Below are 16,724 nucleotides of genomic sequence, written 5' to 3' on the forward strand. Positions count from 1 at the left end.
ATATTGGAGTCTTTGTGAAAGCTGCATTTTCCCATAGCCAGTGTGTTTATTATGCTGCTTCCCCTACAATTTTGGCCATATAGTTGAAATGTGCTGTAGCCTACTATCAGTTATCCACCATGTTTGTGTATGGTGTGTGTTTGTGTGTCTGGCCAAGTCCAGTTGAGTGATCAAGTAAAGCCGGGCAGCTTGGTACAGATGCTCCTGTGTCTGCCTGGTGTCTTGGGCTAGGATCAGAGTGCCAAACCCACCGTGTTTTTGCGGCGTGTATGTGAATTAGCGGACACAAGCCTGTGTGTGTTTCTAGGTGTGAATTGGTCTGGATATCAGCCCTGCCCAGAACAGCACAAATTCACCCCACCAGAGAGATGTTGCACAAAGAGACTACTGAGAGAAAGAGTGTGTCTTTGTCTGAGTGCATGTGTATACTTTCTTAATGCCTCACTAACTTCAGCGGTGTATGAACCGTGGCCTTGTGCTTTAGGAACAAACAGCAAAGTGTTAGCTCATTTAGAGAAGGAAATGTATCCCTGCTCCGTCCAACTCTAATATCCACGTTTCCTCTGTGCATGCCCCAAAACTCTCCATCTTCACCTCTCTACCTCTCCATCATTTCCTCCTGACTCTCCACACCTCTAAACCCACTCGCTCCTTAAATTGAATCCTCTGCCATACAAACTTCCATCTCTCAAACTAACTCTATTCCTGTTTTTATCTTACTTGTTATTCCTACCCCTCATTGCTGCCAACTCCCTCGCAGCCTGCAGTTTCAACAGACCACACGTACTGTAGAGTACAGTAAAGCTGTGTGCCTGCATGACTCTGTGTTTACCATCCACGATGCGTATGAATGTCTAGAGCTGTCTATGTTTAAACAAAGAATCCGTCCAATCATTCAAGGTCTAATACCTAATGGACAAATAAGTACCAGGCTTTTCAGCGGCTTTATACTTTGTATTACTACATCAATCCAAAGGAAAACATCAGAAGAAAAGACGGATGCAATTGTATTCAGACTGACAGCAGGCTCTAATAAAGTCAATAAAGTCTGAGGCATGCTGACACAGTCCAAGTGTTGCATTGTGGACCAACTTCACTGAAAAAAAGACTGTGTACTGCTTTGCAAACAAATTACAGATGACAAATGTACAATCTGAGGCACTGTGACTTTATTCTCCAGAGCTCCATGTGTAGATAAACTGATCCGCTGTTTATTTTTAGAAGAGCCGGCATTAGATGACTTGCAGATTCAGGCACACAATGAGACTCGGGACAGAAAGTGATAATTATATGTTATCTTTGCTGCCTACTTTGCTGTCTGAACTATTATTTTCTGTTGAATTAAAAAATAAAAGGTTATGTGTCTTTAAGAGAAGAGCAAGAAAAAAGCATTTGTGGTCAAGCACCAACATTTTTTTAAAGTCAGGACATTTTATTATTTCTGGGAACTGGTACTTGTCTTTTCTGGCAAGGATACTGTGTAGCTTCACAGCTCAGAGGAATTTAATCAATTAAAACATAATGTGAAAAAATGCTTCTAATCAGGACCACAAACACTATTTACAATATGTATACTCACTGAGTTCAGAGATGCTGCCTACACAGGTAGCCAGCAGTGACTGTTCCAGTGTCCTCAGCTCCAGCTGGGCATAAGCATCCTCCCTGCTGTCCACAGACGACTGTTGGTTCTCTGTGTAGGGACTGAAATGGGCTGGGAGGGACAAAACACCTACAGGCACAGAAGCAAAAAGGAACAGATATTTAGATATGATATGAATCATTTAAATCAACGTCCATAACTTCTGAAATATCCATCAGGACTGCTGTTGTAGAAATCCCTACACGACCGGTATTTGCTCACTGCAGCCGTCGTAATCCTTATAACATGTAATCCACACCACTGAGGGCAACCAAACACACAAGGGAATCTGAGCCTTGCTCTCAGCACATTCAGGAAAGTAAACAGAGCACATAGTGACATGAGGCTAATGCAAACAAAACCAATCAAAACTGTTTTAGACACATGTTGAGTAAAACCAAAACAAAGTTATGAATTTTGTGTTATTCCAAATACTTGCCTTTAACATTACTAACATGTGATTATTTTAACACCGCAGAAAAGACATATGTTGTATGTCTGTAAAGGAATAAGGGTTGCAAAGCTAGTAGATGCATGATGGTTGAGGCTGATTTGTCTGATGTATGAAGGAACAGTAAGTGAGAGAGGTATACTGGTAGATAAGGATAAAAAATTATGGTAGCACAGACAGCAACCTTCATTATAACCCAGGGGTAGGCAACTCCAGGCCTCGAGTGCCGGTGTCCTGCAGGTTTTAGATCGCACCCTGGGTTAACACACCTGAATCAAATGATTAGTTCATTACCAGGCCTCTGGAGAACTTCAGAAATGCTGAGGAGTCATTTAGCCCTTTAAATCAGCTGTGATGGATCATGGACACATCTAAAACCTGCAGCACTCGAGGCTTGGAGTTGCCTACCCCTGTTATAACCCATACAGCGGACGTGCTTAGCAGCACTTGCTAAATACATCCTTTATAGTTTTAGATTTTATCATGCAAAAAGAGGAAGTGAAAAAAACAACTAATCGGGAAACATCTTAATTGAAATACATAAGCAAACATTATAACATGGTTGTTTCCAGCACATTAAAATAATACAATTTCACGAGTTGTGAGACAAAATTCATAATTGTACTAAATTATGAGGCACAGCTACTGATGAAACTATGGCCAATCATGAACACATTTGGCATTTCCTCTTTGAATAAACACTCAGCAGACCCAGTTAGTCCAACCCAACCATCTCCGACAGTTTGAATATGTAATGTTACAACAACAAAAAAAAAACCCTGGTTGTCAGATGAGCAGGCAAGGAGATACAATCATTTCTTGCATAACGACATAATGTCCTGTTCTTTCACCGCTTTAATTGCTGTGTTCCAACTAAAATGGATAACAGTAGCGACCAGTCAAAGTAAGAACACAGAGTGGCCTTTTCTGTCTTTCAGAAAAGATCTCCTGGGTAAAGCTCCCAGCTTAATTAGTTTTGCCTGGTTTGTTTTTAGTCTTTTTGGTTGAAAGCCGAGGTAGCTACTGTGCATCTAATTGATCTGAATACAGTTAGCTCCCCAAAAGTTAACCTTTATTTTGGCTTCTGAATATGAAGCAAGCTTTCTGCCAAGCCAGAGGAAATAAGGGGCCGAGGATGAAAAAGAGAAATGGAAAAGAGGAAAGATGATCAGAGCAGGTTTGTGATTTATTTATGAAGCCAGAGGAAAAAAAGCTGCATCATCTTAAACTCTCCCTTCTCTCCCAAAAGGGAAAACATGGGCTACCGTCCCTAAAATGACATTCCCATGTGCTTCCGGCAAGTGCTGCGTTCTCACTGGAATCAGAGTGGGGATGTTGAAAGAAAAAAAACTGCTGCAACATGTTGAAAAAAAATCCCATCATCTTACACTACAGCCTCTTCTTTTTAGTGATACATGCCAGCAAGAGATAACGATACTTTTACTGCTGACAGAATCAAGGAAGGCAAAGGAGGAATGTTGAAAGAACACCAAGGGAAACCACACATACATTTTTGGATATATACTTTTGTTTTAAAGCCTTCAGATACACCAAAATGCCTGGGTATAATATATTCAGTATATTTCATATTTTTGAAATGATGTAAACACATATGAAAAATATGGCAGGCTTCATACTTACAATCTTGTTTCTGGTCTTTCATATAAGTATAGACAAGAGGCAACAGAGGCCTTTGAAAGTAACACACAACTACCACAAGCCATCTTTGGAGGTAAACTGTTGGAAGAATAAGATAGGGGCATTGTATCAAGATGTCCTTTCTCTCATATAGCACCTAACTGAAGATAATCCACTTCAAAGGGCTTCGCACTACAGGAAACACTTTGTTTGGTTTAAGTGATGGTTCTGCCTGCATGGAGCGTGCAAGACAAACAAGAAACATTGCTCTCTGTGAATTCACTGGACAATTACTTGTGTCTCACATATCAACACAATTAAAGATTACAGGGTGAAGGGTTAAGGTTATAGGGTGTTCAGTGTCTGATCTGACTGCATCTGACATTTGCTTTTCCATCAACTAATGTCTAGAAATGTTGAAGGGTGCAGTGAATGTGTGAAAACCATGTAGCGGTCAGCGCCAATGGGTGGAGTTCATCAAAGACTAAATAACTTTGACATGTGATCATGACTGATTCTAAATATGCTGCCTCATTGATAGAGTCATGTGCCAGAGTCACAGTGTGTTTCAGTAAGTACTGTATTGCACTGAGTCTCTGCCCAAACAGGTTAGCAGGATTTGTTCTTATTATACTGCATGATTTATGACTGAGACGAGTCCCCCGCCCAGACAGTAGCAGTCACCTCAGTGCAATTTGTAATCAGGGGGACCTGACAGCTTGAATATCTAAAGGTGTTAGCACTGGATTACTCAACACAGGGTACATGATACACTGACTTCTGCCAAAGGGGAAATCTAGTCTCTCTCTCTCGTACTTTCTCTGCACCATCTGACTCGTATTATATGTGCTGACTCCCCATTCCAACACAATAGAAACGGCTGGCTGTGGCAGACTACTACTGCTACATGCCACACAAACAAATTATACACAAGCTCCAACTCATTCCTAATCACGGATGAGCACAAACACACCAATACACTGTCATCTGTCCAGATAAAAGAATGCAAATGTGCATCATGTGCAACGTCAGCTGTGATTTTATATAGAAAGGCCTCATGGGAATTTGGGGGGGGTTTCTACAGTATTCTACAAAGGCCTTTGGCAATCTTTCCAAGGAAAGTTGAGGGAAGTTTGTTAAAACCCATGCTGCATACATGTGAGACAGGAGTCTGATGATTTCAGTTTCTCTTCCTCTGTAGATGGAATACACCTCAGGTGCTTTACTGTGTGTACACAGTCATGCTTTGTGGACACTATAGCCACAGTGGCCTCAAAGTCAGAGTAGTATGCTGTTTGTCATGTGCAATCAGAAGAACTCATTCAAATATAGCTTAGTTCAAGCTGTAAAAGCAATTTTGAAAGATCTGTCTTGTTACTGTGGGTGGGTAAAAATATGAATATGAAGGTGCAAGACTTGTCTTTAGAAACGAGCAGTGCTATAAAAGTTAACAGTTATTTTGACTCCCTGTAGTTGGATTTATTAACAAAAAAGTCAAATTGATGTTATTTCTTTCCTCAAAACCTTAACTTAAAAAGAGAAACCCATTACTAACATCGACCTGGTTTCAGTTGTGAAGCGTACCAGCCTCAAACTGAAAAACTGAAGCTCTTTAAACACGATGCTTGTTGACCTTTCAAGAATATTAAGCCTATATTAGCATGTTGCAAGAAGATCTGAAGCAGAATCTTTAAAAATGTTAACACAGCTTCAATTTATTCTGTAATATTTCAAAGCTGTGGCAAATGGTTAAAACCACTTAGTGTTTCTCACAGTCCCACCCCGTTGCTTGCCTCACCCTGAACCCGAGCCTGCGTCATTTGGGCCTGATGTAGGTCTGAAAGCCAACCAGGGCCTGTCTCCACCACCACTAAATAATATGAGTACCAGCAGCTCCAGTACTATGTGAATTATTTTTCTCTGGGAGAAGCAGAGGATAAGATGATAGGATGAGGGCAGGGAGGAAAGGGACTTAGGTCGCAGAGCTTTATAGGAAGACAAATGAGTCATGTAGAAAAAAAAAAAAGAATATAACTGAAGAGGAACTGGGGGAAAGGCAGGAATATCTGAGACTATGAAGAGAGCGAGGCACGGGAAGAGAAGTGACACAAGGGATTCATTCTTTTGTGGTCATTATGGTTCCATTTCTGAGGCTGACCTTGCAAATGTCATGTGGGGAATCTCGGCAACAAATCAAAGCTGAAACTTACCACAAAGCCTATGGCAGTTCCCAGCCCATCTCAACCATCTCTCAGGAGCGTTACTGCTGCTCCTAGCTTAGCCAAGCTATCACTCACGACTATGTTTGACATGCTGTCGAAAGAAGGTCAGAACAATCCAACAACTAACTTTTTGGTGTGCAGAAAGTTTTTTGAATGTAGTCCAGGGAGCCTGTCACTCCATGTGTCTTTATAAGTGGTGTTACATGGTTTCAGTTTCAAAATTGAAAAACTAAAGTATAAACCGCAATCTGCAAGGACAATATGCCAAAAACTCTGACGGAAGAGCTGATGAAAGTTGATGCATCCTTGCCTTCCTTCTTGTGCCTCGACCCTCACTCTGTTACTCTTGTGTTATCTCTCAGTGCAACAGTTTGTTCTACTTGAATAACTTGTTCAGCAGAAATGCTTTGTAGCAATATTAATAGGCTGGATATCTAGACTCTGGAGGACATTACTGCTTCTCATATCACCGTCCTTGGGAACTTACCTATTCAGAGCATGTTAGGCATGCCAGGCTTTCAGACTGCATTTTAAACTCTCAGAAAATAACTGTCATACATAACAAGGCAAGAACATCTGTGTGATTTTTAGATTTTAACTTTTCGGTTTAACTTCTTCTTCCCACTGGCAAAAAAGACATTCTTTGACCATAATTGGTCTGTGTGTGTTAATCTGTTTTGTCTACTGTAAAGAGAGCGTGTGAAAGACACAATACATTGCTGCATATTCTCACTGAGCTGATAGAAAACTTGAGACTTCTCACACACAGCATGCACGCGCGCGCACACACACACACACACACACACACACACACACACACACACACACACACACACACACACACACACACACACACACACACACACGTAAACACCTGCCTCTCCTCCTTTAACAGCCTCTTCATTCATTACAGGGTGGATGGATCAGAGAGTCAAGGAAAGGGGGCTTCAAAGACACTTCCCCTGGCAAAGAAGGAGCTCTGACTCTGGTTTAGGAGGCTATAGACTTGTCCCTTTGTGGAGACTGGAATGTGGACAATCACACAATAGTACAGTGTTTGAAAGAGCTGTCTTTGGGCGTATATCACTCCCACCGTCTCTTGTCTTTGACACCACAAACGACCACACTCGTGCTTCATTCCTCTCCAGTGGAATCCATTGGCCAGATGTGATCCTTCACTCATAGACCTGACCTCTTGTTTTCCATATGTAAAGGCTCCAAAACACCTGTTTTTCCACACTTCCAACGTCACCCGCACAGCCCCATTCTTTTGTTTCTTGGCATTCCGTCTTTAACACGGCATTGACCGGGATTTGAGAGAGAGAATAACTGTAAAACTGATGACACAATTTTATTACTGTATATGTGTATATCTCTGTTGAATCACCATGATTAGTTTTGGTCAGCTCCACTGACTACAGTACACAGTGTTAAAAATATACATGGATTTTCTAGCCCTGGCAAACCCTCCTAATGATCTTATCTAAACAGATTTTTTTTGTAGGACAAAGAACCATTCAGAAACTTGAAGTGGGTATTAATATTTGGGCTTAAAATAATCTAGCATTTGACAAGTTAGCATACAAGTTTGTACAACCTATGTGGAGCATGGACAGAGAAGCATTCATAAGTCGAAGCTGCTGACATTTAAAATCTTAGTATTCACTAAAGTGACCATACACTGCAGTATTTGTGTTCAAATCGTTATGGTTCTGAATTAAAAGGCAACAGAAGCTAAGCCTCTCTTTCATACGCAGTCATGCACACACCCAGTCACACACCTTTCAGCCTGAAAAATCACAGACCTTGGTAGACAAGTGAAGTGAGGTCTGGCCAACATCCCTCTGACACCTTTGGCAACCCCTGGCTTTAGGGGGGCACAGGTCAGAGGTGGTCTTCAGCTGGGGCTAAAAAGGGAAGTAACCTTATCAGCTGTGTAAATGTAGCGTCCTGAAGTCACTGACTGAGAACAATTACAGAACACACTAAGATACAAAGTTACGTGAGAAACTATTTTCTTTACTAGAAAGATATGTAGGGTAATAATGGGCTACTCCTGTCCTCCAACTGCTCCCTTAGAACTGGCTTAAAAGTAAGTGAGTAAAACTAAGATCGGAAAACAAGCATTTAAAAGTGTGACATGTAATTGCAATGCCTGTGCTGAAAGTCTAATTTCTGCATTGTTCCACTGTCAGAAGTCAAGCCAAAAACCCAGAATGGAAAGCCACAAAGATTAGATCTGAACCTCCATGTAGGGACTACTAACGTGAACAGAATGTCTGAACTTAAGGTTTTAGGTCTTACTATTTGAACATCAACAGATATTTTTTAAAAGTGTTACTTCAACCATGAACTGTGCTGCTCATTTGTAAACTTCAACAAGATGGATAAAAGATCTAACATCTAGACATGCTCAAAGCCATGCTGACAAGCCAAATTAAGTGGTTCCATCAGTGCAACAATATGACCATTGAGCTGTAAATAGGGATGGGTATCGTTTAGGTTTTATCCGATACCGGTGCCAAATCGGTACTTTTGAAACGGTGCCGGTGCTCAAACGGTGCTCAAACCGGTGCTTAAAGAATGGAGAACACAAAATTGGTCCAAAAACCTCTCATGTTCAGCTGTTTTTTGTAAAAAGATAACAATGTTAGCCTTTTCTGCAGCTATGGGGCATATATGGTATCACTCTTGGCTGGAAGCAGTGCTTAAACAATGGAAAAAACACAAACTTTGTCCTAAACCTCTCATGTTTAACTGTTTTCCACTTTTTCTTTGGTCATTTTAGCCTTTTTAGCCAGGGTGAAGGGAGTATCTGCCATCAAACAAGAGGACAGCATGTAGCTATAATGATGTTTGCTAGTTCACCTTACATGCATTAATGTAATAACGTGGTTAGCCTACTCAACGTAAATTAGCTACTCACGCAGAGAAGAACGGCTGCTGCCACCATCATCCGTCATCATTTCTGCTACACTGGCAGGGCTAGGGGCCAGGACTCTCCTCTTCGTGTTTTTGGGGGATGTTGCATAACAGGCAACCCACCCGCAGTAGATGTGCACGGTGTGAGGTCTCGCAGCAAGCTATCAAATACGGCGCATTTCTGGGCTTTTAAAAAAAAACCGCTATGCGTCGCCAGGTGTTTCATCGGATTTGAGGTGTTACCTCCTTTGACAGTATCACAGTATCAGCTTAAAGCACTTGTTGCTGCTGAGTTTGTATATTTTGCTATGAAGTACAGCCAGACTTTTGACCGCTTCGCCTTGGGCATTTTAATCTGTAGCTCTGCTCTAACAGAACGTACGTACCTGGCCCCGCCTACTATCCTCGGAAACGTAAAACGATTGGCTAGAATCTAAAGTGTATCACAGCTCAGGAAAAAAAAGCACCGAAATAAAGCACCGAAATGTGCGCTGCTTTTCGGTCTGGTTACTACCGTTTATGTCAGAACCGGTGCCATCATGGCACCGGACACCGGTACCCATCCCTAGCTGTAAATATGCTCTGCAGTAGCATACCTACAACCACCCCCAACACACTTTCACTCATATTAGGAGTGGCAGGATTCAGGAGGGCTGGCTTCGGTTTCCCACAGACTTGAAAATATTACATTAAGCTCCACACAACCAGCCCTAATCCTAAACATGACTTCAGCTTTCTCCCCTTATCCTCTGCCTTCCTCTTACCCTCTCTAATCATGTTTTATATTTTACACTCCAGGCTGACTGTGGTGCCTGGGGTGAGCTCGTTTTATTCAGAAATCCCCTTTTCCATATGCTCCATATAGTGTGCAGGAAAGGGACACTATAGCTCTATTATTGGATGACTTGTTTTATAGGGTTCGCTGGCTTGTTGTACAGTACTCAGGCTGTAACTATACAGCACAGGGAAGCTGGTCTTGTTTCTCTAATGACACAGGATGATTGTCATTACGCACACATATAAACATAACCTCAAATCCACCCTCTTGTAATCAATGCCCATGAGGTGAAGCCCTTAAACAAAACTACAAAAATAAAACAGGAAAAATAGAGGAGTGCAAGTATAATAGGAGCAGTGTAACTGTGCTTAGGTTTATAGACAAGTTCTCATTATTGTCCTTTTTAAACATCAACAGATCCATCTGCTGAGTGTTGTCTTATGGTCTTAATAAGAGTGGACATTATTGCCTGTAACAGATCAAGGGCTGGCCTTTTAAACAGAGAAACAGTTAACCTCCTCATGGGCTGTAGGCTGGGCAAACACGTACAAATTGTCTACGTGTTTGCATGTGAGTGTGTATTTGCGCTAATTGCTCCCTTTCTGTCTCTGTGATCAGCTCATTTTCTCTCAGCTGGAACTTGAGAGTAGGAACAAAGAGCCAGTCAGCTTGGATGGCAGACAACATGGTCATTGAGCAACGGTCTGAACCTGAACTCGACACTGACTCAACTCTCAGTAGCACATGCTAACAAAAATGAAACAATATTACAACAATCACAATCCTCAAGAGTCCGGTTTATAGGAAAAAAGGAGAAATCAGCTTTACTGTCCAGCTGGCTCTGTGTGTGTGTGTGTGTGTGTGTGTGTGTGTGTGTGTGTGTGTGTGTGTGTGTGTGTGTGTGTGTGTGTGTGTGTGTGATGGATACTTAAAGCCAGAACTTTGAAGGTTAAATGTGACCAATTCACAGCTTCAGTGATTCATGGTACGTACATGAATCCACTACCTTAGTTTGAAGTTGATTCACATAAACGCAGTACTTCTGCCACCATTAAATTATCACACTACCCCCAAAATAAACATGAAGATGACGACAGAAATAACCCTCAGCAGCATGAGGCGGTTCGATGCACATGGAACTGTTTAATTATCACTTCAATCCCTCTCTATGTCTAACGCCTTTAAAAAACATTTTGTGACTCACCATTTATTAGACTGAGCTTCTAATTTCTCTCAGCTCGCTAATTTATTTTTTCTTTAAACAAACTAAATTTAGCATTCACAAATTAGTCTGGGCAATATTTAACACAATTTCAAGAGTGGCGTCCACAGACAGTCACACTTTCAAAAGCTTGAGGAGATAAATTCACACACCGTATCCCTCTGAATGTCTGTGTTCAGATATAAACTTTTTTCTACTGCAGCATGGTTCTCATAATCCAAGTAGTGGTTTTGATAGTTAGGCTTTGGAGTCTGATGTTTTCAAAGAATTGGATCCAAATTCCCCCTTGTAAATCTAAAGCAGTTTTCTGCTGATTAACATTCCGGGTTTGCCTAGGCAGAGAGCAAAAGCATGATGCAGTGAGTCAAACTGGGGGCTGGAAACAAGGCTGGTGGGGTGGTGGGTAGATTACGATAAGTACTGTAGGTCCTCTCACTCTTTCAATCACTGCTTTGCTTCCTTATCTTTGTCACTTCTAAGCTAAATCTGTTTCCCCCTCACTGAAACAAACTGATACAGAGGGCAGCAATCAATCAGATCCTGTTTTAAGCAACACAACATCCAAAAATATTAAACAGTGAACAAAAAATCAAGATGCTAAATAAGTGAAAGAGTAGAAACAAACCTTTTGTCATTCAGCATTATCAAGAAAAGCTCCACGTTTTGCATACTGCTTGTATATTCTAGTTGTATACAACTGCATCATAAAATATTCTGTGATTACAACAACATAGTCTGTGTAATGTGTAGCACCCAAACAAAGTAAAGTAACTCGAGCAAAGACACTTTCAGTTTAAGTGATTAAAAACTCCAGAGTCAGCGCAATGAATGTGGAAGGCTATGATGTCTCTTGAAGACAATAAAGGATTTGTAGAGTAGTGCTGCATTAACCCTCTTACTACTACACATTCCAATTAAACCTGCATTAAGAAAGGACAACCCACAGACATCCCATTATAGCCTGCCATTGGTGAGATAAATACAGAGGATGAATGTGCATCATTTCATGGACATTACAACTCATCAGCATTTCTCAGCAGCAGTGAGTGAACAAAGCTGAGCTTTGCTCAAAAGGCCAGCAGTTCTTTGTGTGGCGTAATTAGCAGGGCTGGGTCCATTTACATCTGTCTGCCTTTACAGGCCACTGATGACAACAACAACTGTCCTCAGTACAAAAAGACAGGAGATAGTTCGATACTGGGAGGGGATGCACAATTGTAACGTTGTACTTTGAAAGCGGACAGAGCACCTCATGCAATTAGTCAGGAAATCAATGTCAGTGATGGAACATCTGCAATATTGCAAATAAATCAATGAGCCACCCTAACCTCAGGCACAAATGATGACATTGTGATAAATGTGCTTGCTCCAGTCTGGCCACACACATATAAAAACAGAACAAACTAATTGTATGCGCCAATCACTGACATGTCATAAAGAGCACAAATGATGGGGTCATGTGTCAGTCTCACAGATGACAGCAATAAGCGGATCAGAGCACTAAATATCCTCCGTCTGTGCGACCTGGGTGCGTTAGGGACCGGCAGGGTGTGTCAAGATGTCGACCTCTTTAGCAAGACGTAGTAAAATAGCTTTAACCGGACCAGTCACTTTATTCAATATGCTCTATGACCCATCTGACACCCACTGAGGTTTACAGCTCACCTATGACCCCAGCACACCCCTTATACGCCCCTTCACACACACGGAACATAGAGGGAGTGTCCGCACCTCCAAACAAAGCCGACTAAAAGACCATTCCTGTATTCAGTTATGTAATCTCTTGACCCCAAACTCTTCACATACATAAAGCCACAACTGGACACACAAAGACACATATCCACCCTCTTTTGTGTTCATGAGGTAGCAAGTGTCCACATGGTGGTCAGCGATACAGGAGACACGTAAAAGCTAAACAAAGCGTCATTGTGTCTTTACTCTACTTACAAACATGCCGATGGCATAGTGGTGGTGGGCACGGAGTTTGGGAGTTCTTGTGTTATCTACTCTGTTTTCCTTAAATAAGCTCAAAATGAGAAACTGAGAAAAGAACTTACTAACTTTGTGGTAATCTGCATATATGTGAAACCACAATGCCCTTCTGTACTAAAACTGAAAATACAGATACAGTGTTCGCTCCAGCGATTCTCTGCTTCCTGTAGAAATGATGACTGTGCTTCTCTGCATTTCTGGACTTGAGTTCCCATTTTGTGTCATGAGTGTGAGAAAAAGAAAGAATGAATAGAAAGAAATAGAAATAACGAACAAAGAAAGAAAATTAAAGCACCAGGCTGTGTGAATCTGGTCTTGGCCACTCAGTTTATTTTTGTGCATCTCAAGATACAAGACATGAAAAAGCATAAATCTCTGTCTGGTGTACCCATTTTTTTCTTATTTCTGTACTTCTGACTAACTGCAAGCCGGCCAAATATCACAAAAAGCAGTCAGTGTTAATATTTCTGGTTAAATAAAAAAAATGACTCCACTAAGAAATACAAATACTGCAGCAATTATGTTAAGTCATCATTATTTTGTAGCACAGAGTAACCAAACAGTGATGTGTGTCCAGCACAAATATTTCAGAAGTCTATGATGAGTTTGTGTTGCTTCTTCTCTATAGGGGGCACCTGCTCACACATTCCACAGCAGCAATCATGGGAGCTACACAAATAAAGTTGTGGGAGGTGAGCATGTGTGTGTATACAGGGGTTATGTTTGTTACTGCGTTCCCAGCTGTTGCTTCTGCAAGTGCTATAGACAAGCTTCGCTCATTACGTCTCCTTTAAAAGTTACTAGGAGTTCATTTTAGCAACTTAACGTGAGATTTACCCCTGAGGTACGTTTTATTGGGTCTTTCCACTATTGTAGCTCTGTGAGTACGAATGTGTGTGTGACTGTGTGCAGTCAAGACGTAGGTCAAGATGAGTCTCTTCCATGGGTCTCTGTGGACCACCCACTGAAGCCCCATGCTCTAAGCAGCAGATGGGGGAAAAAGGCAAGCATCCCAGACAAGATATCACAAGAGACTGTTGCCTTTCTCAATCTCTGCTTCTTACAACTGCAAAACCAGAAAACTTTAACAAACAGAGGATTGTAAGAAGTACAAACCATGCAATGGATGAAGCCAATTTGCCTTTAAAGAGATTAATAGCTTTGGCAACTAGTGTGTGTGTGTGTGTGTGTGTGTGTGTGTGTGTGTGTGTGTGTGTGTGTGTGTGTGTGTGTGTGTGTGTGTGTACACATTTCTTCCTGAGCATAGCAGAAGAACTGGTCACTTTACTTCAGCTGACTTTCCCACACTGCTACCCAAAGCCACAATGGCTAAATAATAACTGACAGTCTGTTAGCTCTTCCTAACACAAACACGCAAAAACTCACACCCTGGCACACATGTGAATTTTATATTACCAACTGTATCCTTTACAGAAATTAATATAACCTGGCAGGAAACAAATGATAAATCATTGTGACTGACACTGCTTGAAACATATTCGCAATCTTAACAAAATAAGAGGGTATAGCGAGTGGAGAAAAGTTTCCAAATTGCTGTACAGTAAACCCACTCAGACCTGTAATATGTGCTGAGTGTTGGGCTCAAACCACCATGGGTATTGTTAGTAAATCATGACTATTGAGAGGTGCTAGCCACATCCTGACCACACACAATAAAACACACACACCCCTCTACCCTTCCCAAAGAAAAATAACTGCCCAACAGCCAGAGACGCTTTAAACAGGGTGGTGTGCGTGGGTGTGTGAGTCTTGTAGAGGAATGTTTATGTGTAACAAATTTGAGGAGAGGACTGTTATTGCGTGCACACATACACAGATCCAATACAAATGAACAACCTATTTTCATTCTCCTGTTCTATATGCTGCTATAGTCTGACTGTGTGTGATGATGACAGCTGAGCATATGCACGGGTCTCGCCATCTTTATTCACCATCCCCTGCAATTCTTTCTTGACAGGCTTTCACTGGGCAAAATCTCTATTTTCTGCCCCATAATTCCACAGTTTTTAAAACTCTCTCTAACTTTTAGTTCTTGCACTTCCTGTCCCATTCCAAGACAAACAATAATGCTTGCTTTGCCCACACGGGAAACCCCAGAACCACATATGGCTAGACAGACAGCAGGAAAGGTTCATGGGATATTTCATTCAACTGCTTGCCAAGTGTTCAGAGTTGGGTCTTGGAATACCTAACCTCATAGGTTTAACACACACACACACACGCACCGACACACATGCATGCACACACACACAGTGTTTCCTTACCCTTGAACAATTCCCAGGCTCCAATTTCAGCCCCCATGCAATCTCAGAAGGGCGTTCAGAAACAGGAGAGTGATAACAAGAAACATTTTTACCTTCAACCACTTGAAAGAAACATGAAGAAAACAGAACATAAGATACTAATGATGAGATCTAGTGCACAGAAGGAATTCTACATAAAGACAGTGATATATATTTGTATATATATAAAAAAAGAAAGATTTTTCTGGTCCACTGCTGAAAGCCAGGGTTAACCTAGCAGTCAAGATCTATACAATATGATACCCAGAGATCGCTAAATATATTTAAAATAAGACCTCTTGGGTGCGTTTTCATGTGAACATAATTATGCTTTCCCCAGTCATCCTCTCTGGGTAGCAGGAGTCTGCAGGAGTGTGCGATACAGATTTGCATGGGAAGTCTCTGGCTGACCTTTGGCCAGGGGTAATTGGCAAGACAGAACTAGAGATGAGAAAAGAAAGAAAAAGAAGGCAAAACAGGGAGGAAAAGGGTTTGGAAGGTAGAAGACGAGGAGGAGTGATTCCTTGATTTTGGTTTTACACTGTGGTGACACACAAACCATCTTGCAGAAATGCAAATGAACTCATACATAACAAAGACAACCACAGAAAAAAAGCCAGAGAGTGTTAAATGGAAAGTTGCATGCAGTGTATGAGCCAGGGCATGAATAGCACTTGACCTGTCAGCTAACTGCTGACCTCACTACTCTGTAGCTACTAACACAAGTTGGCCAGAGGGTAATTATGGGCTACAGAGCAGCAGTCCACAAGAGCCAAGAACCACTAGGCAGGTTCAGCTGTGTTTTTTCCCCTCTGTGCTTGTCCCTCAGGCCTGCTTTTCTCACTGTGCAATTCACTACTTTTGAGTAAGTCCATAATTTATTCCTCAGTATGGACATGTTAAATTATTTTAAAACACACATTCATAACCCTTCTCTCTTCCTGTCTGCTGGCAAATTGTACCAAAATCAAAGCTCAATACAAATCTATCATTCAATCACTGTCTCACACATACAAAACACTATGTCACTGGTTTCCTTGTAATTAGATGATGAAGACTCTCGCAGTAACGCAGAGTAGCAAGTGTGACTGATAAGAATAAAGAGCCCTCTCTTTATTCTTATCAGGGGGGCGGCATGGAAGGAGAGAAAGATGGAGCCTTTGGGAAGCTTCCAGGGGTCAGGGCAAGCAGAAGCTTAAATCAAGTTGTTCTTTCCCAGCATGGCGCTGGAGATTATAGCTATCCATTCAGATATGATGGATGTAAAGAATGTGTGTTTTCTTTTCCACTTTCCTTTCCTGAAAAGCAACAGATATCACATAGAGATCCCAATGAGGTTAAGAAGTACTTGCTATCACAACTCCATTCAGAAAACAAATAAACCCGCTCCATGCTGATAGTGTAGGTTCCTTTCTATCTGTGTCTGCCCATTTGCTACTTATCAGACTGTGCTTATATCTCTGGTGTTTTTGATTTTTTTGTCTTAGTGTGCAAGCGTGTTCTGTTTGAGTTATCTTTGTATATTCAGACAGCAAGATAGAGCCACAATGTTATCAG

General features: G+C 41.4%; 1 protein-coding gene across 2 annotated transcripts in view; it reads right to left on the reverse strand.

Annotated features, from left to right (window-relative positions):
* Positions 1-16,724, reverse strand: part of abtb2b (ankyrin repeat and BTB (POZ) domain containing 2b) — a 39,911-nt gene that overhangs the window by 12,694 nt on the left and 10,493 nt on the right. Inside the window, exons 1-2 of one of the 2 annotated variants that reach the window (XM_080304875.1) lie at positions 8,877-9,075; positions 1,580-1,729 (exon numbers count right to left, since the gene is read on the reverse strand). In XM_080304875.1, coding sequence (XP_080161001.1) covers positions 1,580-1,729; positions 8,877-8,916 — 190 coding nt within the window. In that variant the 5' untranslated portion in view covers positions 8,917-9,075. Of the gene's footprint in view, positions 1-1,579; positions 1,730-8,876; positions 9,076-16,724 lie in introns of those variants that run through there. The other variant, XM_026176440.2, reaches the window with a different exon arrangement.

The sequence above is a fragment of the Astatotilapia calliptera genome, chromosome 7 (assembly GCF_964374335.1).
Source record: "Astatotilapia calliptera chromosome 7, fAstCal68.1, whole genome shotgun sequence".
NCBI classification, from domain to species: Eukaryota; Metazoa; Chordata; class Actinopteri; order Cichliformes; family Cichlidae; genus Astatotilapia; species Astatotilapia calliptera.